General features: G+C 41.5%; 1 protein-coding gene across 1 annotated transcript in view; it reads left to right on the forward strand.

Annotated features, from left to right (window-relative positions):
- The first annotated feature begins 537 nt into the window (after nucleotides 1-537).
- The window catches only part of Ctnna3 (catenin alpha 3), a 1,259,162-nt gene continuing 1,232,395 nt past the window's right edge, over nucleotides 538-27,304 (forward strand). Inside the window, exons 1-2 of the mRNA XM_057751057.1 lie at nucleotides 538-637; nucleotides 18,856-18,959. Of these exons, the coding sequence (XP_057607040.1) occupies nucleotides 18,861-18,959 (99 nt within the window). The 5' untranslated portion in view covers nucleotides 538-637; nucleotides 18,856-18,860. The remainder of the gene's footprint in view (nucleotides 638-18,855; nucleotides 18,960-27,304) is intronic.

Raw genomic sequence — 27,304 nt, forward strand, 5'->3', positions numbered from 1 at the left:
AAATTCACTATGAAGACCATAAACTTACAGAGATCCGCCTGCCTCTGCCTCCTGAGTTCTGGGAAGAAAGGTGAGCGCCACCACACCTGGTTTAAATTACTTTGATTAGCTATTCTTACATCACTTTTGTAAGATCTCTTAGCATAAGACCTAATGGTGATATCTTTTCTCCGGGAACCTTGACTTGATTTCTGTAAAAAGGAGTTGTATATTCTTAAGTAATATGAGCGCAATAGTTTCAGGAAGTATAAAGAATGCCTACTGTAAATTCCTTATTTCTGCTTGTATAAATTCCATGTTGGATTTACAGTGATTTGGGTGTATAGAGTTCATGAATGTTGTATTCAGGTTGATCAAGGATGGCTTTCCACCGCACCGTTAAAGATTAGAATCTAATGTCTGGTTTTTGTCTCCACTGGCTTGTTGCTTTAAGAGCACCCATCCCCCTCCTCGCTTGAGCCACTGTGCCCTGTCAGTCATCCTGAAATACACTAGGGCGCTTGTCAGGCTGTTTGCTTACAAAGGCATCATAAGCCAAACTGTGAGCCGCAACAGTGGTACTGACTTCCTAAACACAAGGCATTGCTCAGGCAGCCGGTCAGTTTCTGTGTGTGGGCAATACTCTGTCCTGTCATAGGTGAGTCAAGTGTCAACTTCTTAAAACCAAACTTTGCTAAAAGGCCAACCCTAACAAGTGCTGATTTCTTGACGCTCAGTTGGACAGTTTTGGGGGAAAGGAAGGGACGCTATTTCTCTAAAATGGGACGACTAGAAACTGTGTTGTGCGATTATTACTTTTACGAGGTGATTTTCCTTTTACTTACACCGAACTCTGGACTACTCTATGAAAGCTGATTTTATAAGTTCTGAGTAGATCAGCATGCCTCTCAGATGCAGATAAAAATGTGACGTTCGAAACAGAGTTTTTTCCTGTGTAACAACGCAGGCTAATCCAACTGAGTAGAAGCTCAGTTCTGCTATTTGGAGTGTTTGATAGAGACATTAAAAATAGCATGAAAACTGGCTCTCATGTGCCAATGCCCAAACTATAGTAGCCTTACATCAGAGCCCCGGAAAGCTCCTACGGTGTAACGGAGTCTTTTCTGTCTGAGTGGCTGGGAGGCGCTGGGGACTTCACGCTCTTTCAATATGAAACTTGGGCAGTGAGGAGTAGTTTACTTGCGCAAACAATTTGGTTTCTATTATCAGCCTCTAAACTTCAACTGCGCATGAATGTTCTCCTTGTATTACTTGTCTGCAGCCTTAAGTGCTTGTAAGGAGAGGAACTGACAAAGCAAAGCCAGAACGTGTATGTTGATACGGAGTTAAAATTTGGAAGTTTTATCTAGCGTAAATGAGAAAAGATGGCTTTTGTGGATGTGTAGCAAGACTGCTTATTTATTCCTCACCTCCTGTAGAAAGAATTTAAGGTGCTTACAAGGCTACATGAAATCCAAGATGAGATAAATTAAATGTGGTATGAAAGGAAGAAGACCAAGTGTGGGAATATAAACCAGCCAAGAGTAAGACTAAAAAATGGAAAAGGGGCCGGGCGCACGCCTTTAATCCCAGCACTTGGGAGGCAGAGGCAGGCGGATCTCTGTGAGTTCGAGACCATCCTGGTCTACAAGAGCTAGTTCCAGGACAGGCTCCAAAACCACAGAGAAACCCTGTCTCGAAAAACCAAAAAAAAAAAAAAAAAAAAAAAAAAAAAAAATGGAAAAGGGAGGGGCTCTCAGCCACAGCTTCATGGGTCTTGTATCCCACAGACTGACAGAGGAGAAAGTACGGCCTTGTATTTATCGTGTGTGTGTGTGTGTGTGTGTGTGTGTGTGTGTGTATTTATTACACACAGAAGTTTTACGGAGGGATCGCATGTAAACCTGCTGCCCCCTCACTTTTGGGACGGTGTTGACTGAGACAATGGTGTGGCTTGTGTGTTGGTGGAAATGAAAGTGGGGAAGTCCTGTTCTTCAGACTCAACGGCTGATTTACGTGGGCATAAATGTGGCCTCAGGTTCTCTAGGAGAAGGAAAAGAAAAAGACCCATTACTCAATCCAGAAAAAGATTATAGAGGCTTAGTGTTTGGGGAGAAACCGAGTTGTCTAAATACAGTCGAGCATCTACATATCAGAACAGCTCTGATTAAGTCACTGTTTAAAATAAAACCTACTTAGTGATTTTGCACAAATCTGTGGCTACAAGGCTCTTGTTTTTGTCTGATGCATTGTTGTAATGGAGTTAGTTTCTTTCTTTATTTTACTCTCTTTTGTTTTTGAGACAGGATCTTACAGTGTAAACCCAGCTGTCCTGGATATCTCAGAGGTTCACCTGCCTCTGACTTCTGAGTTCTGGGTTTAGGGAGCGTTTCATTCTTCAACCACAGTGAGTTCCAGAACAGCCTCTGCCCCCCAAGTGCTGGGGTTAAAGGCATGAATTACCAGGATTTTTTTTTAAAACAAAACAGCAAAAAAACAAAACAAACAAACAAAAACCCCCCAAAACCCAAAAACCAAAAAACTTTTTTTAATGTAAATTTAACTTGAACTTCAAATTCATTTAGGCCAAAACTAATTGGATCAGTGTAATTGGAAAGAAAGTTTCTGGGCAGGAGCAAGGAATTCAGAGATAAAACTTCCTAATGTATTTTGGTCTTCAAATAACCACAAAGCACCTGCTATCTTGAGAATTCTGGGCTGAGGGTTGCTTCTCATACCACGCTAACTTTGACCTATGTAAATGAAAAAATGATCATAGAAACTCCCGCTGCTAGCACAGCATCGTACCGGAAAAAGATAAGAAACCAGCAGTTAAGATTTTGCTAAGGCTTTTCCTGTGAATATCCAGATATGAATGCTGATGAACCAGGAAATCATTCTAGTCTTTTTTATACTCTACTATTAAAAATAGCTTCAAGAAGACTCTTTTAACCATTCTCAATACTTGTTTCTATAGTTTAGACTATAAACACAGATATGGATCAACATTAGTTATTGTTAGAAAAAATTTACACATCAGATAGATACCACGGTACTGAGGTATAAATAGAACATATTGTAAATAAAATGTAATTAATTAATATAATTAATTAGATATGTGGGATGATATTAAGGATAATCTGGATGCATAGGCTTGTAACCTGAGAAGTAGACATTATAAGTCAAATTGCAGGGGTTGGAGAGATGGCTCAGTGGTTAAGAACACTTGGCTACTCTTCCAGAGGACATGTCTTTGATTCCTAGCATCCATATGATGGCTCACAACTATCCGTAATTCTAGGTCAAGGGATCCAGTGCTCTCTTCTGGCCTCCTTGGCCATTGAACACATGAGGTGCACACAACATGAAGGCAAAACACCCATACTTGTACAATAAAAAAAAAAAAAGAACCTTTAAAAGAAGTTAACTCGGAGCTGGGCATGATTAGACATACCTGTAATCCTAATTTTGGACACTGAGGCAGGAAAATATTGAGTTTGAGGCCAACCAGGAACATGTAATGAAACTGCCTGAAAAAAAGAAGTCAAGTCAGGCTTGGGCTCTTAAGAAACCAAGTGCTGCATCAAAGCGGGGCCAACATGCTGAAGAACAGCGGATTAATTTATGAGAATATTTGTCCAAAGAACCTTGTGAAACCTACTCAAAGTGCTAAATATTTTCTTTCTCCCCATTCCTTTCTTTTTGCAGTGCTTGGAATTAAACTTAGGACTCCATTCAGGCCTGGAAAACCCTCTTCCATATCCCAAGTCCAGAAAAAAAATTTTCTTGTTTAATTCAAATTCATTGAAAAATAGAATATTGAATATTCAAATATATATTGAACTAACTCATGGGGTAGAGGAGCTGGCTCAGCAATTAAGGGTATATATTGCTTGTGTAGAAGTTGGAATTCCATTTCCTGCATTCATGCTGGGCCACCTGTAATTCCAGTTCTAGGGAATTTGATGCCTTCTTTTGGCTTCTCTCTCTCTCTCTCTCTCTCTCTCTCTCTCTCTCTCTCTCTCTCTCTCACACACACACACACACACAGACAAATTAAAAAAGAAAACAGCCAACCTGTTGTCTAAGGTGACTAAAGAAGTTGTCATGACCTGTGTGCGAGATTTTGAGGCGTTTCTTGTCTTTGATCATCTTGTTATCCCCATAATGGCTCCTTCTATCAAGATGCCTCTCTCCTTGTTCTTTCTCTCTGTCCTTCTCCCAACTCAATCTTCCCGATCCCTCTTGTTCTCCTCCCCACTCTTCTTCTCTGTGAGGCTATTTTTAATTGTATTTAATGTTGATATTTATTGAGCCTGTGATGTGAAGTATAAATAAAGATGAGTGTAGATGAGTGTACATAGTTTGTCCTTGTGTAATTTTCTATGCATCTTGTTCCTGTGCATAATGCCTTATTGATAACTAAGATTTTACCTTTTGCTTCTTTTGTTTGTTTGTTTTTCTTGACTCCTCTCTTTCCCTGTTCTCTTATAATGTCCTATTATCTCTCTTCCCTTTTGACTTTGCAATTCTTATTCGTATTCTTTCCCCTTCTCTATCTCTATCTGAGACAAATTCTCACCAGGCTGGTCTTAAATTCATAATCTCCCTGCCTCATTCTCTGTGGTGCTGGGCTCATAGGTGCACATCAGCACACCACACTTGCATTCTTTTAAAAAGATTTTAACTTTTTTTTGTATGTATGCATTTGTGTGTGTATGTGTGTACATGTCATGTGTGTGCAGATTCTCACAGAGACTAGAAAAGAGCATTAGATTCCCAAGAGCTGGAGTTACAGGGGATTATGAGACTCCCAACACAGAGCTGGGAACTGAACTCAAATTCTCTGGAAGGAAAGCATGCACTCTTAATCACTGAGCCATCTCTCCAGTCTCCCAACTTGCATTCTTCATTAAATAAAGAATCTCTCTCTCTGTGTTTATGTATGCAATGTGAGCACACATGTAATAGTTTCATTGGGGTCCTTATCTGTTTCTATCATTGGTTCTTATTCATATGATGTTTGCTTGGGTCCTTATTTTCTCTCTCTCTCTCTCTCTCTCTCTCTCTCTCTCTCTCCCTCCCTCCCTCCCTCCCTCCCTTCCTTCCTTCCTATCTTCTTTCTTTTGATAGGGTTTCTCTATAGAGCCCTGACTGTCTCGGAACTCAATATGTAGACCAGGCTGACCTTGAACTCACAGATATCCACCAGGATTGAAGGCAGGTACTACCACACTTGGCTTTACTTTCCAGTTACCTTGTTGAGTTCTCTCTATTGATCTTTTATGCTAATGACACTTCCTTGAAAACAGTCTGAGAGGTCAGGGGTGTGTGAGAGCGAGTTGGGGTAGCAAACAGCTTTTGTTGGCTTTTGGCATTGAGCAATTGTTCATACACATCATTGTTTCTTTTACTTCTAGGAGATGCTTTCTTTCGTTGTTTAGTGCTCCCTAGTACACTCTATGGCAAGCTTTCCTGACAGAACTGATGGGTTCACTCTTGTTGACTTGTGGTTGTTGTATTAGCTAGACAAACTTAGTGGTTGACAGAATGGTCTTTCATTGTCTTGGTATTGTTCACCACTCTCATGAGTCTGGGCTTTCAAACTGAGTTTTTACAAGAACAGCCCCCTTTGATTTATTTATTAGTGTGTGTGTGTGTGTGTGTGCGCGCGTGCGCGTGTGTGCACTTGTGTGCATGTAGGGAGTCACAGTGTAGACAGAGGTTTCTGCTCTGCCTGGTCCTGCAGCTGTTCAATCCCAAAGAAACACACAGAGGCTTATAACAATTATAAATTGTTTGACCTATTAGCTCAGGCTTATTATTAACTAGCCCTTACAACTTAAATTAACCCATAATTCTTGTTTGTGTTAGCCACGTGGCTTGGTACCTTTTTATCAGTGAGGCATTCTCATCTTGCTTCCTCTATGCCTGCCTGATACCTGAAGACTGAGACTTTCCTCTTCCTAGAATTCTCCTAGTTTGGTTGCCCCTCCTATACTTCCTGCCTGGCTACTGACCAATCAGTGTTTTATCATACCAACGTGAGTGACAAATCTTTACAGGGTACAAGAATATTCTCCCACAGAAGCACAGTTCCTGTGTAGAGTTCAGAGGATAACCCTTGGCAGTCAGTCCTCTCCTTCTACCATGTAGGTCTGGAGAGAGAACCTAGTCATCAGTCTTGGTTGTAAGCATCTTTAACTACTGAACCTTGCCTACCCTCCTTTGACTTCTATGCCTCTCATACCCTGAATCTCAGTGCTGTTAGCACAGGACCCTTGGATAATAATTTCAGGGACTGTGGCACTCAATTCTAGAGACTATCATTTATCATTGTGGTATATTTATTTCTTTGTAGTGGGGAATAGTAACAAGTTTTCTTGAAGGTGGTAGTTTTAATTTCATTTATCTTGTTTGCTTAGAAGGTATCTTAGGTGTTAGGATGATGATTGTGATCCTGCAGAGTTGTGGAGATAAGAGAGGAGGAGGCATTATCTCTACTGTGGACATGTTTGGAAGTGGGCTAAAGTTTTATTTTTTAATTGTTTTTTTATTTATATATTTATGTGTGTGTGTGTGTGTGTGTGTGTGTGTGTGTGCCACAGCATGTATATGATGTATGTGGAGGGTAAATACAACTCATAGGAATTGGTTCTTGCCTTCTAACCTGTGGGTTCCAGGGATGGAACTCAGGCTGCTTGGCAGCAAGCACCTTTGCCTACAAAACCATCTCAGTTGCCCAACACGTATTAAGGCTTTAAATGGATTGAACTGAAATTTCAAAGATGAGTAGGTATTTTTCCAGAGGAGGGACACTCTAGGCAGAAAGAAGAGAGTAAAAGTTTAAGGGTGTAGCTGTTTTAACCCAGTAAGAGAACTTTAAATTATTTGTCAAGGGGAAGCAGACGGACAGGGGGTGTCAAAGAGATGGAGAAATTTGGTGAGGCAGGCTCGAATGAAGTACTGAGCTATTCAGTGAAGTCTGAATTTATTTATTTATTTTTGTGTGACAGAGTCTGACTAAAGCCAGTTGGTCTGGATCTCACTTTGTAGACCAGGTTGGCCTGGAGCTCACAGAGATCTGCCTGCCTCTGCCTTTTGAGTGCTGGGATTAAAGGTGTGAGCCACCATGTTTGTCATTGAAGTCTGAAATTTGTGTTTGTCAAAAACGAGGAATTGGGATGGTTTTACATAGGAAGTTAATGTAGCATTTTATTTTATATTAAAGGTATCAGTTTAGGAATAATTTGGACATTAAATTAGAGGAGTCAAAACTGGAAGAAAGGAGAATAATTGGGGTATCATTGCCAACTCCCGATAACTTTGTGTGGCCTGAACTAAGGGAGCAGAGGTGGGAATATAGCACAGAACTGGCCAATATGGGAGTTACTGGGGAGGCACAGTGTGGTCTTCTCACTGACCTAATGTGAAGGGAAGCAGAGTGAAAGAATATTCTAGAAGTTTCTGGGTTTGGTGTCCAACCTTAGGATGATATCTTTAATGTAGTTTAAAACTATAAAAGAAAGCAAAAGCAATCACTTTTTTTTTTTTTTTTTTGAGACACAATCTCACTATGTTTTCCTGGTTGCTCTGGCACTCACAGAGATCCACCTGCTTCTGCCTCCGGAGTACTGGGAACAAAGGCGTGCGCCACCACTTGTATTTTAGGGCAAAGCATGAATTCAGTTTGTGAGGCAGCCTAGGGAGCAGGGGTTCAGCAGGCCCTGAAACACGAGAGGACTGGACTCCATAGACGGCTGAGTGAGTCAGAGGTCGTGAATAGCACCGAGACTGTACGGTGAGCCTGCTCTGAATGGGTGAGGTTGTGAGATCAGAGAGCAGAATGTAGGGCTTAAACCCGGGGAGGGGCCTTCATGTCTAGGAAGCTGGAGAAGGAGGAGCTACAGCCGACTCCGGGGAAGATGGTCACTGCACAGGAGGAAAGCATGAGAACCGGGCTTTGAAGCCAGGGCAGAAAGCCCCCCATGTCCAACGGAAAAGATATGTAGTACATGGGACCGAAAATAGCTCAATAGAGCTAATAGGCACATAGCCAGAGTCTGCAGAAAAACTTTAAAAAGTCTGTAAATAGTGGGCTTGGGTGGATCGGTTTAAAGATTCTTTAGAGCTTTAAAAACTTTAAAAAAGAATGTAAACACCCATCCTCCAAACTCAGGACTTAGGTAAATGTGAAATTTTAAAAACAGTTACATATAACTGGTCCTCCCCTCCCCCACGTCTTTCTTGATTTCTGGAAAATGGATTCAGTGTTTTCAAGGTCTATGGCTTGATTTTCTTTATATTACCCAAACTGCTTCTATTATTTACAGTTATTCGGGGAACAAAGGAGAAATAGGATTTTGAAAAACCACAGTCTCTCCTCTCTCACAACCAATCTAGATATATGCGTGAGTGTGTATGCCACGATGCTTGTGTGGATGTCAGAGAAGTCTCTTCCTGCTACTATGTGGGTCCTGGGGGGGAACTGAACTCAGATGTCAGACCTAGCAACAAGCCCCTGTATCCGCTGAGCCAACCTGAGACCTGAATTTGTTTTGTTTCAAATTAAGGTTGGTAAGAACTCCTTTCACCATTCTCTGATTATGCGGTGTCTTTCCAAGCTACTGTCCTCAGGGACTTCACATGCATTTGAGCTGTCCTATGATACGCTGGTGTGTTGAAACCATAGGCTCACTCTGGACTCAGAGCAACAACAACAACAAAAAACCACAGCCACCTTGGAAGTATACATGGAGGCCACATTACTCCTGCTTTGGGTGTTTAGACTTGATGCCTTGTGTATTTATGCTGTAGCCGAGTGTTATTCTGGTCTGAGTGATCCAGCGAAAGCCTCTGATGTTTACATTTTAGATTATCTTCTTTGCTTTCACGTTGACCAATATAGCTCTTTGGCTTTTAGAAAAATGGATAGGATGGTATTTTTTTTAGAAGACAGTTTGGTGTTATGTCCCTTTAGAAAAATAATACCAGTAAGGCCTATGGTCCTCCCCAATCAAGGGTCCGTGTTTACAGTTCCAGGCACATACTCTTCCTTGTGGAGTGAGCCTTGAGTCCAGTCAGACAATTGTTGGTTACCCCATAACCGTCATGTCACCACTACACCAGTGGGCACATCGGTAGACTGGTCATTACTGGGATGTAGTGTTTTAGATGAAAATGGCTCCCATTGATTATACATTTGAGCACGTGGTCCTAGTCAGTGGTGGAACTGTTTGGGAAGGATTAGGAGGTGCGGAACTGTTGGAGGGTTGGAGGAAATATGTTACCTGGGGCAGGCTTTTTTTTTTTTGAGGCAGGGTTTCTTTGTGTAGTCCTGGCTGTCCTGGAACTAACTCTGTAGACCAGGCTGGCCTCAAACTCACAGAGATCCACCTGCCTCTGACTTTCAAGTGCTGGGATTAAAGGTGCACACCAGCACCACCTGGTGGAAGCACGTGTTTTGATTTCTGTTTGGTTCTTATCGACTTACCATTGTGGGAGGAGGGAACAGATCAATTGGATAATTTTTCAAAGAACATTAATGAGACAACTTTCCCAGGGCTTAATGAAACAGCATTTCAAATACCACACTGCAGGAAGCTCTTAAAAGTTTCTGTTACTACATGCCTGTAATATCCAATGTTTGTTCTAATACAGACTGTTCTATTCTGTTGTAGCAACTAAGTTTTGGAAGCTGAGGAAATGAAAAACTACACTCTTGAGGATAAAGGCTCAATGCACTTAAGGACTGTAACCCCAGCAGGGAGCAGGGAGCACACCTCTTACTCACCTCTCTGGATCAATTTCAAAGGGCTCAAGGTCCTGCAGAAGGTTGTTTTTCATTCAGATTTCTCCTCTCGATTCTTTGGGCATACTACATTTCTAATTAGTCGGCATGCAGGAATTATGCTAGATTTTAGTCAAGAGATTCAATACAAGGAGGCACCAGAGGGGAGCTCCGTTTTAAACTCTCATTATGAGGATGGAGTGGAAGCAGTCTTGAATAATAATTATGGGCTGTACAGATGTAATGTTTATGCTAAATGCACACAAGCAGATTTGGCTATCTTACTGAAGATGGAATAACAGCATCAACTAACATTGTCCAACCCTTGCTAGGAGCCAGAGATATGGGCTAAATTATATAGGCTACTCATGTCTACATATGCATTATTTCATCTTAAAATCTCTGTGGGGAGGGTATTCTTATTATTCACACTTAACAGTGGCAGAGCTAATATTCAGAGAGAGTCCAGCCGCTTGTCTAAAGTTCCCAGTGAAGGCCTAGAGAGGTGGCTGAGTTGGTCAAGATGCTTGCCACCAAGACTGACAATCTGGGTTCCATCCTCAGAACCCACATGGCAGAAGGACAGAACCAATTCTCACGGCTGTCCTCTGACCTCCACACTTGTGGTGTGTGTGTGTGTGTGGGGGGGTATATGCGCGCGTGTGCATGTAGGGAAATATATAGACGTAAAAACCAAGCTCCTGGTAAGCAGAAAGCAGAGCTTGGGTTTCAGTAGACAGTCAAGCATCAGAGCCAATGCTCTTAGTCACGGGGACCCAACAGTACTGAGACGTCGGACAGTTGAAGAACAGAGTGTGTCGGGGGCAGGCAGTCTTGAACTGGCTGCCTCATATCACTCTGCTAAGTGGGCAGGAGATCTAGCCTTCCCTGGCTGGGCAAACGGTGAGCCTTCCTTCTCACAGCTGCAGGACTGAACCTACTCTGAAGGTGCCTCAGATAGGACACATTTTTATAGTTCACTCGAAGGCAACATCAGTCTGTAGTTGTGTTAATTACTTTTCTGTAGTGATATGTTCAACTACCCTGACAAAAGCAACTTACAGTGGGAAGGGTTTACAGTCCCTTTGTCATACACAGGGAGGAGGGGAAGGGAGAGGAAGAGAAAGCCCATTTGCAGGAATTGGAGCAAGGCTATTCCCTCTCAAAACCTCAGTGATGTGCTTTCTTCAAGGCTGCACATCCTAAAGGGTCTACAGTCTTCCCAAGTTGAGGACAAGTGAAAATACACGAACCTGTGGGGACATTTCTCAATTCAAATCTTTTCCCACCTCTATGGCTGATATGCTATATCAGAGATCTGCCACAGAATTGGAGCAAGGCTATACCCTCTTGCACAAGCCTCAAGCCACACTTGCAGCCCTAGAGAGAATATGAGCAGACGAATTTGAGAGTATTTGCATTTGCTGGTAACAGTCCTCTGACCCAAGCAGGTCTCTTTCTAGCCATCTTAATCCTGTAGGGGTCTCATTCTATCCAAACTCCTTCCTTTTTATTTATGTTCATGTACATGTGTCTGTATGAGTATATACTACATATATGCATGCGTGTGTGTTTGTATGAGTACATACTACATATATGAAGTATGTGTGTTTGTATGAGTACATATTACATATATGCATGTATATGTGTCTGTATGAATACATACTACATATATGCAGGTGCCTCCGGAAGCCAGAAGGTGTCAGATCCCCTAGAGCTGGAGTTACAGGAGGTTCTAGACCTGGTCTGGGTGCTGGAAGACCAGTAAGTGCTCTTAACCAGGGAGCCGTCTCTCTAGCCTGCACTCTTGTTTTCTTTCGTTTGTAGGGAGCTAGTGCAATCCTACAAAAGTGCAAGTCCTCAGTGAATGTGTATTGTTTGGCATGACCCAGCCATGCCAAGGACCAAGGCCACGGACTCATGGGAAACCGGCCAAGTCTTCGCCTTAAGGGTCAGGCAGGAAATGAGAAAGCTTTCCTCTGGTGCAAGCATGAGAGTTTATGGATGTTTGACCAATGTGTGCAAAACTAACAGCCACAGTTTCCTCCTTCCAGACGCTCACAGCCTGCGACCGCTAGCCTGCAGGGTTTCCTGCAGAGGTTAGCTAACTCCGCTCCCTGAGCTTTCCTTTATAAACACTCCTGCTTGGTGCAAGAGTTGGGGTCATTCCATTAGAGCGCACGCAGCTCGCTTGACCCATTTTTCTGTGTGCCTGTGGTTTCCTCATTGCCACAGGCTTCCTTCATTTCCTGGCTGCCCCTAGTTAGGGTTTTAGGACAAAGCCATTGAGGGTCATGTCATGTTTCTTACCATCTTATCTTATTCACTGAGGTAGGGGCTGTCAATCAAACCCAGAGTTCACCAGTATGCCCACTCTCACTAGCCAGCTTGCCCTTCATATTCCTCATCTCTGATTTCTAAGGCTAGGAATATAGGCAGTCTGCCATACCTGCCTGGTATTTTATGTGTGTTCTGGGAATCTGAACTCTGGCTTTCACATTCGGATGGCAGGTGTTTAACCACCTCACCAGTCCACTCTGTTCCCTCTCATGCTGGCAATTCTGACATTTATTCATTCTCTCTCTCTCTCTCTCTCTCTCTCTCTCTCTCTCTCTCTCTGTCTGTCTCTCTCTCTGTCTCTCTGTCTGTCTCTGTCTGTCTCTGTCTCTGTCTCTGTCTCTCTCTCCTTCCCCTCTCTGCCTCTCTGCCTGTCTCTCTGTCTCTTTTTTGAGACAGAATCCTACTTTGTAGTCCTGCCTGGCCTGGAACTCGCTATGTAGACCAGGCTTGCCTCGAAATCACAGAGATTCACCTGCCTCTGCCTTCTGAGTTTAAAGGTATGTGCACACTTGTGTCTGGCCCTCGCATTTATATTTGCATTCCAGATTGATTTTCCCAACTCTGCTCTTAAACGTCCAGCTTTGAACACAGGTGCTTCACTTGGTTGTCTAATGTCCAACTCGGTGTTTTCAGATTCTTCAGCATCTCCCTATTCCTGTGTTACTCTCACCCCAGTTAATGGTAACTCTCTTTCCAATTGCTCTAGACAAAAACTTGAATTGTCTCTATTGTATGTTTACTCAGGAATTTCAGTTGGCCCAACCATCAAAATGTATCTGCACTTGGCCTGATATGGCCACTTCTGTTGCTGTTATCCAGGTCTAAGCCATTATGATAATCTCTAACTTCCACTGTCAGTTTGATTGGAGGAAGAATCCCCCAGGAGGTCCACTGTTTGGTACATCTATGAGGATGTTTCTAAAAGTGATTAAATAAGGGGTAGGTAAAGCCCTATTCTAAATGTGGCTGACAGCACCAGGGACTGGGGTATCAGACGGAGTGTGAAGGGAGGGATAAAGACAACTGGGCATCTGCATGCCCCTTCTCTGCTTCATGATCAACGTCACACACCAAGCCTCTCCTGAGGCTATCTATGCCCTGCTGCTGACTTTGAAAGTGACTTTTAGAAGAGCTGGGAGCTGTGGAATAGAGAACGAGTGTTGTAGGAAGGGTGTAATTAGCAATTCTGGTGGGAGTGTGGAAGGCTGGAATGACAACAGGAATGTGATCTCCTAATATCCTTCCCTGTTGTTGCCAGGGCAGGAGAAAAACACAGCACACGGTGTACCGTAATAGAGACACGCTCAGGGTATTAGATGGTGAGCCGTGAGCTAGCTCACACTGATTGATGACAAACTCGTGCCCCTCATAATCCACCACCATTTACTGCATTCAGAAATGAGTGGTAAACAATTTTAAAGTAATTCAAATTTAATTTCAAGCAGGGCAATAGAGTGAAAATCCAGGCATTTTGTGGAACAAAAGATAGGGAAGTGTCAGATGGGTTTGCCTTGTCCTGAGTTTTATTGCCAGAGAGATCTATTACTTCTGTCAAGAGATTTGTTCTCCTGCCTAAGATTCTGAAAACTGGAATTTGGTCCTCGTCTCTCACCAAATCAACACTTTTTCCACTTTATAAAACCATCTCTGCTGGGTAGGGGTTAAAAAGTGGTATATTTGAAATCAACTTCAAGGTCTCGTTAAATGGTGTAGTAAGACCCTCATTATTTCTACTCACCCAAGCCTAGAATATTGTTGAAATGATGGCTAACTATAAGAGAGTTTTTTTTTTTTTGAGTATTTGGAGGTCCTCCCTACCTCCTAATATTTTATAGATGATAAACTCCAGTGGTTTAGGATGGGACACTTATTGTGTGGCAGGAGTTTTGCTCTGGACCTGTTGTCGTGTTTCTGTAAGAGGCTAGTCACGAGTGGACAGGCTTTGACCTTTCCTCGGCTTCATTTGCAAACTCCTGCAGTCCTACCACGCACAGCCCGATTTCCAATCAGTCAGGATTACTGAACGGGACAGATACCAAAGATCAGAAAGACTTTTTATAAGAAACCACAGTTATTCGTAGAATAGTAATTATGTACAGCCAAGGTTCTTCAAGGACTTGGTTTATTATTTTATAATTTTGTCATGGAAAAGTAAACTTCTGAATAATGTTCTCTACCTAATGTGAATTAAATACATGAAATAGTCTTAGGAGGTACCTTGATTTAATTAGGTTTATATTTTATCTCTTTGCTAAAAACATTCTACACATGTTGTGCATAATTTTTCCTCTCCCCATTTTTTCTCCCTTGCTTCCAGTTTCTAGTGTTTGGTGAGCTTTGGAAGCCCATTGTGAGTTCTGCAGCAGAGACACATTTTTAAAGTTTGATGACGGTTCAGTTCATTCTTTTGGTTGACCACAATGTCCTCTATCTTTGCCCCTGAGATGAAAAAAATATGTTAAGGACCTTGAATTCTCCCCCCCACCCCAAAGGGATATTTATTACTTATTTGATGTGTGTGCTTTGCCTGTGGTACATATGTGAACCATATTTGGATCCATAGGAGATAAGAAAACTGAATCAGGTCCCTGAACCTGGAGTTACAGACAACTGTGAGCACCAGAATAGCTGATTGCAGACATAGAACAAGTTTTATATAAAACTGTCAACATTTAGTGCAAATGGATAATATATAGTATATTGTAGTTATTTTAAAAACAGCAAGAGGGACCCTGGGACATCCCACTCGATTTATAAAGTGTCCTTCTCCTCCCACTTCAGACTGTGTATTTACTTTCTTGTGTCTATGAGGTAGAGAGCATGCACTGGTGCCTTGAATAGTACAGAAAACCTCGGAGCATATGACTGTACTTAAGTGCTTTTATCAATTATTAACTTTGTCATAATTGGTTCCTTTGAGAATTTCAGTATAATTATCCCTGTTTTTAATATTAAACTTCACTGAAGACACACGAAAGAATAAAAGTCTTATAACAATATTTGATTGAACTGCAGTGTTTAGATTATGTACAAATATGATGCTAAGTCACTAGGGAGAGCCTTTCAGAAAATTTCTCAAGAATATTTCAGATACACAGTTAAAAATTCTTTGGCAGTTCCACACATGTCTATAAAAAATTCAGTGATTTTCCCTCTTCCAATTACATTACCACCTCTCACCCCCCTTCCTCCCTCTACCACAGAAACCCCTCTTTCCCCGCCCACTTTCATGTCTTTGTGTGTGGCCCATTGAGTTTAATTGGGGTTGCTTGCATGAGCATCGGCAGGAGGTTATTTCCTGGAGCATGGGCAACACATGAGTGGCTACACCACTGAAAAAAATGATGCCCTGACCTCAGCAACCATGAACTGCCGACACGGAGGGGGTGGGACGTTGTGAGCCCCTCCCACATCATGTGATGTGGAGGCACACTCTTGTTCAATTAACCACAGCTGTATCATTATAGCCATTGCAGTTTTATTATCACTAATTTATGTATCTGTGTCGATATGTATTTGTTGAGTTGTGTGTGGTGACGCACACCTTTAATCCCAGCACTTGGTAGGCATGCAGGCAGGTCTCTGTGAGTCCAAGGCCAGCCTGATCTACGTAGAGAGTTCCAAGAAAGCCAGGGCCACATAGCGAGACCCTCCCTCAAAAAACAATAATAAAAAAGGGAATTATAGAGAGTGGCCATGTGGGATGACATCTGAAGAGCAGTAGGCTTACGATTCCTGGACTCTCCAGCATTTGCTTCTATTTTTGTTTAAACAAATTTTGTTATCAATGTCAAAATTATATAACACAAAGGTGAGAACCAATATATATGATTACTTATGGGATGCTTCTGTGTCTCATCTCTCTCTGCATCAGGTTCACAGCTTAGATGGGCACTCTTGGTGAAGTGTTGATCAAGCAAACCGGTGCTGGTTTTATGGAACAAGGACAGGGGTAAGGGAAGAGTCTGCGGGGAAGTCAGAGGAGACTCTCACCGGAGGGATGGGCAGGCACATGGACTCTACCCTACAATTCTGAGGTGGAAACACATATAGGAAAGAGAATAACTCGGTCTCCTAGGATTATTGAGATTAGGGAGAGCCTTGAAAAGATTGATATTATGTAACTCTGTACCCGTCCACCAGCTGTCTGATTATTGCCAATTAGTGAATTAAAAAGAGAACCATTACTTGCCCTTCTAGTTAAACTCCTGACCAGAGAAACTAGAGCAATCTTCATACTTTCTATTTCTTTTTTTTCCTTCATGGTTCCAGGGAGATTGTTAGGGTGCTTTTATTTGGTGAGGGTCAATTTACTAAGCCCGAAGCTGTGGGAAACTGTGGGGAGAGTAGGTACACACTAAGTCGCAAGATTTTCTACGGATAGGTGCATATTTCTGTTCATTATAAGCTTTTCTTTTCTTCTTAAAATATTTATTTTAATTTTACGTGTGTGTATACATGCCTGAGTGTATGTGTCCGTGCACCATGTGTGTTGAGGTGCCCAGAGAGGGCAGAAGAGAGGTCAGATCCCCTGGGTATGGAGATGGCTGTGAGCTGCCATGGGAACTGAACTTGGGTCTTCTGAAAGAACAGTAAGTGCTCTTAACTGCTGAGCCTTTTTCCTTTATTTTTTAAAGTAGGTTAAGTATATATATATATGACTTTCCTCTATCTGATTTATTTTGGTTGTCTCTGGGACACTGAGTAAACACTTCCTGAGTGATGATTGACAGACAAGGGTTAATACAGATTTTTGGATTTAGTAATTTAGTTAATAGTGTCCATGGCTGATAGATTAGTTTCAGTGTCAGTTTCAATATGTTATGAAATGCCAATCATGATTATATGATTAAGAATAGAAAACTTCAGTGACTGGTTCGTGTGTGTGTGTGTGTGTACATGCTCATGTGCGTGTGTATGTGCAGGTACAGCTGTGTTTGGTGGTCAGAGGTCAGTGTCTGTGTTTTCCACTTGCACCCTTCACCTTATTTTAGATTATTTACTGTATTATTGTGAGCAGTGTGTGTGCATCTGGTGAGTGTGGAGAGCAGAGGACAACTTTGCGGAGTTAGTTTTCCTTTTCTACCTTTGCGTGGTTCTGAGGGTTGAACTCAGACTCGTCAGGTCTAGCATTTGTACTTGCAGAGCCATCATCGCCAGTCCTCGGTCTTAGGCAGGAGAAAAGGTGTCTCATTGAACCTGGAGCTTAGCAGTTCAGCTAGCCCGGCTTGCCAGCAAATCCCAGGGTGCTTCTGTCTTCCTGCTCCTCACTGTTGATTGAATCATTGTTGGTTCTTTTTGCCTCCCTTTTACGTGCATGATGGGGATCCCAACTCAGGACTTATGCTTACAAGGAGGGCACTTTGTTGGCTAAGCCATCTCCACAGCCTCTCAAATTATTATTATTATTAATTTTTGGACAGGGTCTTATTATGTAGTCCTGATTGGCCTGGAATTTAGGATGGTCTTAAATTCACAGTAATCAGCTTTCTTTGCTTTTCTTGGTGCTGGGGTTAATAGCGTAGACTAACACAACTGGATGGGAGGTTAAGTTCTTAAAGAATCATTTATAAAAATTCTTATTCTTTTTTTTTTTTTTTTTTTTTTTTTTTTTTTTTTTTTGGAGACAGGGTTTTTCTGTGTAACAGCCCTCGCTGTCCTGGAACTCACTCTGTAGACCAGGTTGGCCTCAAACCAAACAGAGATCCCCTGCCTCTGCCTCCGGAGTGCTGGGATTAAAGTACCGTGCCCGGCTTAACAATTATTCTTCTTACGTTGTCTGGTGACTTGGTCACTTCTCTGTTGCTGTGACGAGACATTACGGTTATGGTAGTTCACAGAAGGAAGAGTTTATTTGGGCTTGCTTATGGTTCTGGAGCTTTAAGAGTCCATCACTGTGGGGAACACGGCAGCAGCTATAGCATGGTGCTAGGAACAGAAAGTTGAGAGCTCCTTTCTTCGACCACAGTCACAAAGCAGAATGAGCAAGCTGGCAGTAGGGTGAGACCTTAATCTCCCAAAGCCAGCCCCTGGTGACATACTTCCTCCAGCAAGGTCTTGCTTCCTAAACCTTTCCTAACAATGTCAACAAGTGGCAGGGGAGCCGGGAGGAAGGGTTCAAATGCTGGAGATTATGGGGAACATTTCTCATTCAAACCACTGCATCTTGTCCAAATATCAGGGCTTTCCAATGGGCTTCTTCTTTTTCTCTATTCAAATTCTTATTGGTTTCTTCTCTATACAAGAAAGAAAATTGCCCAATCTCTTTCACAATCAAAACTCTCAAATAAGCAACCTTGAAAACACCTAGACACACACCACATGTCTTCGGGCTTCTAATCTAAGTCTTGACAAGAATGGGCAAACAGCAAACATACAAAGTCCCTGAGCATCACCAGTTCATGGAAGTCACATGACCTGCCTACTGTCAGATATGTATCAAGAGATCAGCAATAGCTTTCAATTAAGACTACTGATTAAATGGAAGCCTGGTTGATAAGTTTGAAAGTCAGTTATGAATTTACTAGCATACATTAGAGCTAAGCCCAGGTAGCATGCGAGCAGACAACAGCTTGGGAGTCTCTTGCTTCTCCTATGGTGGATTTGGCACCCTGAGCCTCAGAGGACTGAAAAGACCTGCCAAACAGAAGACTCACTTATTCCATGATTGTCAGAAACCCTCTACTTTGAAAAGAATTCCTCCTCATTGATAAGCCTTGTTTTTTTCTGTGTGTGTTCATGTACAGGCACCATGTCGGCAGAAGCACCAATCCCCCTGAATTTGGACATTCGTGACCTGCAGATCCAGACAGTCACTGTGGAGAAGCTGCTGGAGCCGCTGATAATCCAGGTAGGAGCACTTCGGGTGCTGCAATGTGCTACAGCTGTGTGTTAGCAGAATTCAAGATGGTGGAATAACACTGAGTCAAGGGTGGATTTGGCTCTAGGTATGAATGACTACAGCACCTAACAGCATCCTTTGTTTAAACTGGTGTCTTCTGGGTGTGGTGGAGCACATCTCTAATCCTAGCATTCCAGAGGCAGAGATAGGCAAATAGATCTCTGTGAGTTCGAGGTCCCTTAGAACTTGATAGTCATGAAGGATGCTGTCATATTGTTATGGGCAGAGAAAGGGTTGTGGAGAAACTACATTTTATTTAGTTTTTGAGACAGAGTTGCCCTATGTAGCCCAGGCTAATCTCAGTCCCCTTGCCTCAGTTGGGGTTCCTTCCAGTGCTGGCATCACCAGAAGGCATCGTCACAGCCTATCGGATACCACCTTTTATGTATGAACAGAAACCAGTAGATCCTTTGGTCAAGTACTTTGCCGTATCAGTCGGTAGGAATTCGCATGCAAAGATACAGTGGGCACAACTGTGTGTGTCTTAGTATGTTCTAAATCTATCATAACCATCTCTCTAAATGATATTGGTTCCACCTAGATAGTTAGGAGGACGCAAATGTTCTGAAAGAATTTTATTTAATTGGAAAAGATAAAACTCCCCTAACTGTGCGATTGTGTTCATGTGAGACGCTGTGGATGTGGCACCTGGGTGCCTATTTTCCTGTTCTTGAGAGAGCTCTCAGTCACTAATGCACTGCTGACTTTATCTTCCTTCTTGTCCTTGATGATTCTTAAATGTTTATTGAGTTCTTACAAGAGGCTCAGCATATCACTTTACCAATACCCCAGCTGAAATTTTTTTATAGGTCTTAGCAATATTCAAATCATATGAAACTACAAATATTAATAATTTATGGACTAGCTGCTGTGTGTAAGAACTTTCTCATAAAGCAGATTCTAGCACAACAGAATTATGTGGATGCACACTTGGCCTTCATCATTATAGGGTTCTCCTTGTAAAATCCTAGTAGACTTAAAGTCTAAGATTTATTATCTTAAAATAACTGACCTTATAGGACTGTATACTCAACTTTTAAAAGTCTATTACTTAAAAATACTTATTTTTCTGAGTGTGTGTGTGCACGCGCGTGCGTGCGCACAAGCCAGGAGTATGCAGATGCCTTCAGGGTCACAAAAGGTTGGACCCCCTGGGGTTGGAATTGCTAGTGGTTGTGAGACACCTGTTATGGGTGCTGGGACCCAAACTCTGGGTCCTCTGTAAAAGCACTTGCTGCTTTTGCAGCATCTTGAGCCATCTCTCCAGCTCCTCATCTGTCAATTTTGTCATATATCATTTGTCCATACAGTAATTTCTTTAAATTATAATAAGGTTGAGTTTTTTCCTGAGAAACATTGTGCTAGAAATACTATCATTTCCCCCCTGAACATTTAGTTCATATATATATATATATAAATATATATATATAAATAGTTCATATATATGTATATGCTTCATATAATGATCACTATAGCCAAGTTAATGAATATATTCATCACTGTCCATAACTATTATTTTGTATTTGTGTAGCAAAAACACTTAAAGTGTATCTAAACTGTAGATTTGTTTCATCCAAGCATAGAATATGTGTTGTTAACTATAGTTACTATGCTATTCACAAATTAGATTCCCAGAGCTTAATTCATCATATGTCTGAATATTTGTATACACATATGTGCATACATAGATATATGTGCATACATATATGCATATGTTGCCAAAGCTACCTAGTCCTCCGAAATGGCAGGCGTGGCAGGCCTGCACTATCCACTGAGTTTACATTCTCTGTATTATAAAGGTCTGAGAAAATCACCCACTATTTTACTGTCTTAGAAGGAAATAATGCATTAATGTTTGTTCCTTGGTAGCAAATTGAATGTGTTTTAATTTTCTTTGCCCTACTCCAGGGAGATTCTAATTTTTTTAGTGAACTTTGTCAGAAAAACAAAACTAAAGCCAGACATAATAGTGCACCCAGAAGAAAGAGATAGGAGCACTCTGAGTCTGAATTTAGCCTGGGAGAGAGAAAGAGAGATGATAGGTAGGTAGGTAAGTAGATAGATAGATAGATAGATAGATAGATAGATAGATGATTTTGTTTTGTCTCTCAACATGAAAGCATTCAGGAACTGGCTTAAGTAGTACTAATTTCAGGTTTTAGTGCCTTTTAGACAGCAATAGTTAATATAAAACTCAGCTGTCACCAAAATGTTTTAAATTGCCTTCTCAGTAGTGGGTCTCAATTTGAGTTCAGTGAGAACATGTCCCGTGTCTGTCCTCAGAGTTGCTCCACTGTGCATCCCCAGAAAAGACAAGAACACTTTTGAATAATCAGATATAAGGCCACTGTAGTTTTTTACCCAAGTGAACCCTGAGAGCTTAGTGTCTTTGGAAGAAGGGACCTGGTGCACTATGGAAGGTAGGCCAAGAGGAGAGTCTGGCTCTATCAGGTTTGCTGTTAAAGGTGAAATATTTCGATCTGCGTCAGTGAACAGATTCCTTCAACTCTGCATCAGGAAAATCCAACAGTGTGAGTGGGATGGGCTAAGAAATGATGATGGCGTGAGTGTGACCCAAATAATCTTATCTGTGCATGAAAATGTCACCATGAGACCCAGCTATGCTGATAAAAACATTTTTTAAAGAAATTTAAAAGTCCAGTCCATAAAATCAGGCCTTACATGATGACTAAGAATCATTACTCATATGATCAAATGATCATTTATTTCATGGAAGACTATCACAACATCCCTTCAAATAGCTGCCTTTCTCCCTTATTTTGATATTTTACTTCTAGTTTACTGTGTGATAAATGAGAGGCCACGGCTCTTAGGTCAACACCCCCCATCTGAATTTGTATCGTTTGATCAAACTTCCCATTTTCCATATCCCCCTCTCCAAGATCCCGAAAATCAGTATTTTGTGCTATTCTGTGATTTCCTGTGTGAGACTGTGCAGCGCTTTCCTTTGTGCCTGTGGACACTGTTTACTGCAACAATGAAAATGTGGTTCAGGATAAAATCTCCAGGTTCATTCACAATGACAAATGGCAAGAATTGCTTTTCCTAAAATTGCTTAATAATAATTATGTATGTGTATATATAATTTTATTGATTTCTGTATCAATAGGCTCCTAGGTCCTGTCCTTATCTTGCCTCTTCCAGAGAGTTCCTAGTTTCAATAGTTGCATGGTTTATGCAAGCAGATGATACAGTACTGATTATGCTAAATACATTTTAATAGAAGTGCATCTCCTTTACATTAAAGTCACCAGTTTAGTAGCTCCATTAAAAAATTCTCACGTTTCCTCATTGTTTATCTTTATGTCAAATTCTTTTACTCACGAAGTTGCACTGGAATTACTTATCTTGGCACATAATTCAAAATCAAAATTACACTTTAATTTTGGAGTAATTGGTCATAGATACTAACTATGCTGTCACTCCAAGTTCTTAATTCATTTATGCATAAATCTTTATTCTGCTCTTTTTACAGTAATCAGAGTCTTCCCTGCCAAATCTGATTTATCTTTCATCTTTTTTTTTTCTTTCTCTTGAGCACAGGTAAATCACCAGGTCATTTTGCAGGGAGGCTCAGCCCGGGATAGATTTCAATCATTCGCCTTCATTTTCTCAGTGTGATAACTTACACAGTGCATCCCTTTGCAATAAATTCCTCCAATGGATCAGAAATAATTTTTTTCTCAGCAATTACATTTTTATGATTGCAACTGCAGGCATCTGCATTTTATCACTTTTGAGATCGGAAAGTGGCAGTGGAGTGCAGAAAGTCTATTTATGCAGAACTGCGCTTCCAAGGGTTTGCATCTCTGTGCTGCCTCTCCAAAGGGGACATAAACCGCTAGATCATGCCGAAGTCAGTATGTAATGGATCCATCAATAATCTCATTTTCCACGAAATATAATCTTCCGTGCATCAGATTCATGTTGAATGTGGGTTAAAGGAATAGTCTTAAAATCTCTTAAAATAATAAATCCCTTTATAAAGGTTTTTTGGCAAAAGTTCAGATGCATTTTTACGATTTAAATACGTTCCACATTTTAAAGAGGCAAATACAGGATTAGAGCATCAGTAATGAACATTATTTTTATGGCTCTCGTTACTAACTCTCATATACCTCGTGGCTCTGCCCCATTTCCACTTCCATATAGCGTCCTAAATATTTACATATATAGACACACCGAGTACCCCAGAGCTCACCCCAGAGACACACCCCCTCCAACAAGGCCGTACCCCCTAATCCTTCACAAACATTTCTACCAACTGGGTAACAAGTATTCAAATATATAGATAGGTCCATGGGGGCCATCACCACAAGGAGAGACATGAATAGTGCCAATGGCAGCTCCTTTAAACACCATGTTTTTAATTTCTCGCAGCCATCTAGGGAGAACTCTGCTGTACTCCAACTCAGAAAAATTTCTTGAGTCCCAAACCCAAAAAGAAAGAAAGAAAGAAAGAAAGAAAGGAGAGAGAGAGAGAGAGAGAGAGAGAGAGAGAGAGAGAGAGAGAGAAAGAAAAAGCAAGAAAAAGCAAACATTTAGGTAAGCAGTCACATACGTCAGTTTGTACAAGTGGCTGCAAGGGGCTCAAAGAGCTAATTTCCCTCTCTTCTACAGACAGACCTGGTTGGCTTCTGACTCATCAGAGAAGGACTTCTGTCACCTTTGGGTGTTCTTAATCTCCAAGAACAGAATTTCCCTTTCTTTCTTTCTTTCTTTCTTTCTTTCTTTCTTTCTTTCTTTCTTTCTTTCTTTCTTTCTTTCTTTCTTTCTTTCTTTCTCTCTGAAAAAGAAATGATTCTTTGTGATTGTTGTCATGCCCATTTTGCGTGAACTTAGTATCATTTACTTATATTTCTGTCTTAGTTTTGTCAGTTTGGCATGAACTAGAATCATTTGGGTCGAAAGTCTATCGAGGAGTTGTCTAGGCCACATTGGCCTGTGGGCGTGACTGAGGTGGGTTTGTCTTGATCGTTAACTGACACTGGAGGGCCCAGCCCATTAAGGGCCACGGCGTCCCTCGGCAGGTGGTCCTGGCATTTGTAATAAAGCTGACTGAGCACGAGACTCCGAGCCAGTCAGAGAGCAAGCCAGCCAGCAGCATTCCTCTGTGGTTTCTGCTTCACGTTCTCGCTTGAGTTCCCGACCCAACTTCAGTCAGTGATGGACCGTGACTGTAAGTCAAATAAAAGCCTTTTCTCTCCAAGTTGTTTTTGGTCAGCGTTACAGTACAGCCACAGAGACGAAGCTAGCAGGGCTTCTTTGATTTTTATCTCTAAACTTCTTATGTCCACCCTTGCTGATTATCCCATCAATAGACTGGATACCGCGACCAACCTCAAAGGTCAAAGGAAGTCCTGCAGACAATTCTGTACACACATAATGTTCTCGTAGAGTAATGTTTACCTGAGTAAATATTGGGCTTCTTACCGTAATATATGATCTTAAGAGTTAGTAAATTGAATGTCTTTGAAATACTTACAGGCCTAATGCTTAATAAGCATAACGATGTTATTTTTATGGCAGGATGAAGAAATAAAGTTTATCATAATGTTTTAAAGTTGAAGGTGCTTCAGAACAGCTGAGTCGATATCTAATACAGTGACTTTTTCAACTTCTGCATCCTTCATGTCCAGGAAACTGCTCCCCGGGGAAAGCTGCTAGGCTAGAGCGTTTCCTGAGAAACAAATCGTTCAAAAAAAGGAAGCTGCTTTTAAAATTAAAGTAAAACAAAGAAAAACCAATAGTGAATTGACTGAAGTACTGTGGGCTCCAGCTGGAGCACATGCGACATTTGTCAGAGTGTCCACAGTGTCCCCAGACCTGGGGGCTCTGAGATGAGCCACGGGCAGATGTCGGGGGGCCGGACCCCTTCGCCTCTCCTCAGTTTGATTCCTAGACCTTTTTCCCCCTTAATATCAAATTCCGCTATTTCCCTCCTTGCTCCAACACTGTTGTCCCGCTCCACCGGCACGTTAGCTTTTTGTCACCCTTTGTCAGCCTTTTGGGTGCTGGGATTATAAGTGTGTCCCACAACGTTTAGTACCACCGCTAATGTTCTTATCTTTCAAACACAGCTCATCTTTTCCTCTGCGACTTCATAGATGGCACATTTAACTTAGCTTTGAAATGTGGCCTCCCCTCACTTGTAAACTGATTTTTATAGGCAGCCAGGTGTTTGAGACTGAAAAACACGACCCACCTGCTCATTAGGAGATGCAGGGGGGCAATCGTGGTTGTCTCGGTGAAATGGTGGAACAGTTATGCTGCCTTCACAGTATGAGGGCAGCCATAGACAATATCTAAACAAATGGGCCTGGCATGAGAGAAGACATTTCTTATTGTCAGAAACAAGCGCGTGTCCAGATTTTTCTCCAGGGATAGTTTTTAGGTCCCTGTTCTGGAGTGACCATTTTCTGGCTGAGATACCCTGCGTTCACTCCAGAAGAAATTGTAAGGATGGGTACTCTCTCACTCTCAGTTGAAAGCCTCATGGGATACAAACTGTGGTGGAGTCGTTTGTGGCCAAATCCTACGAGAGACACAAAAGCCTCCGTTGGCAGCAGAGTGCTAACCAGGCAATTCCGAAAATTCCTGTTACTGTTGAGGATTCTGTTAGCCTAGTGGTTTTCAGCCTTCACTGCCCACTAAAATCATCTGGGGAGCTTTAAAAAAATCCTGACGCCCAGGCCCGACACAAAGCTAGCTAAATCGGAATCTCAAGGAGTAGGGCCAGGCAGTCATTTTGAAAGCTCCTAGGTGATTGCGATGTGGGAATTGCTGAGCTGGACATTATATCAGCCAATGACAAGGACAGCTCTTCCTCTAGGTCTAAAGCTTGCCCCCAAACTCTGCCTTGTTGTTTTTCTAACTTTATAACTGAATATATATAGTATATGATAGGTAGCCATGAAAATGAACATTGCAAATAAAGACTCACTAAATATGATATGTGATTTTGCAGATTTTAAGATTTATTTAATTAAAAATGTTGTATATGAACACATGACTGCAGGTGACCGTGGAATCCAGAAGTTGTCAGATCCCCTGGAGTTGGAATGACAAAGTGGTTGTGAGTTGACTGGCGTGGGTTCTGGGATCCGAACTCAGGTCCTCCGGAAGGAGCAGTAAATGCTTTTAACTCCTGAGTCAACTCTCCAGTATGCAGATGGGTTTTTGTGTTTAACAGAAATGATTTGTATTCTTAGCTTGGATTCATAAGATACCAATTTTGTTCAGGTTACACACATTTTCTATATCCTTCACCTTGCATTTTAATATTTCTGAAATGAGAAGGCATTTTACAGCAGCTATAAACATTTAAAGTTGCCTTTCTTTTTGATGCTTGTAGGGATTACAAATTTACCCACAGGACACGTCTGCTTCTTTATCTTTTATAAGTTCTGGCCTTCCTCATCAGCACCTGCCCATTGGGATGGGATACATTATTCAGCTAGCAAGACGGTGAAGTGCTGTGATTCAATGTTTTCAACAGTGTCTTTTGGTAACTACTCTGTCCCTTATACAAAATGATCAGGAATAGGTGGCCGGGGTGTATCTTTTTTTTTTTTTTATTTTTTTATTTTTTTATTTTTTTCTTATTTTATTTAATTTACCAAATTTTCAAAGAAGAGCTATGGCCAATGCTCCTTAAAGTGTTCTGTACATTGGAATGGGAAGGGATACTACCAAACTGATTCTCCAAAGCCAGCGATAGTCTTGCATCTTAATTGGATAATGTCACAAAAACATCCAGTGATCAATTTCTCTGATGAATTTGCTTACAAACATTCTCAGGTCCTGCAGCTGAATTCAAGAGCAAAACAACATCATACATTATAACTCCTTTCTATCATTCCATGTATGCAAACAAATAAATTGAAAATAGCACATAAATTAAGGACAGAAAGATGAGATTGTCTCAATGTCTTCAGCAAAGACCTCTGACAAAATTCAGTGTTGTGAGATAATCCTTCTGTACACTGTGAAAATGTGTTATTTTCATTACTAGTAAAAAGCCGATTGGTGGATAACTAGGCAGGATTTTTGGATAGAGAGAATTCTGGGAAGAAGGGAACCATTAGAGGAGCCTCCAGTCAGATGGAGAGGAAACAGGATGCAGAAGAGGTAACAGTCATGAGCCTTGGAACAACACATAGAAAGCTATTGAATTTTGTATGCTGATTTTGTATCCTGCCAATTTACTGAAAATATTTAGCAGACCTGGGAGGTTTTTCTGTGCGTTACTAGGGATTTTCCAATATACTATA

The sequence above is a fragment of the Chionomys nivalis genome, chromosome 19 (genome assembly GCF_950005125.1).
Source record: "Chionomys nivalis chromosome 19, mChiNiv1.1, whole genome shotgun sequence".
Classification (NCBI taxonomy): domain Eukaryota; kingdom Metazoa; phylum Chordata; class Mammalia; order Rodentia; family Cricetidae; genus Chionomys; species Chionomys nivalis.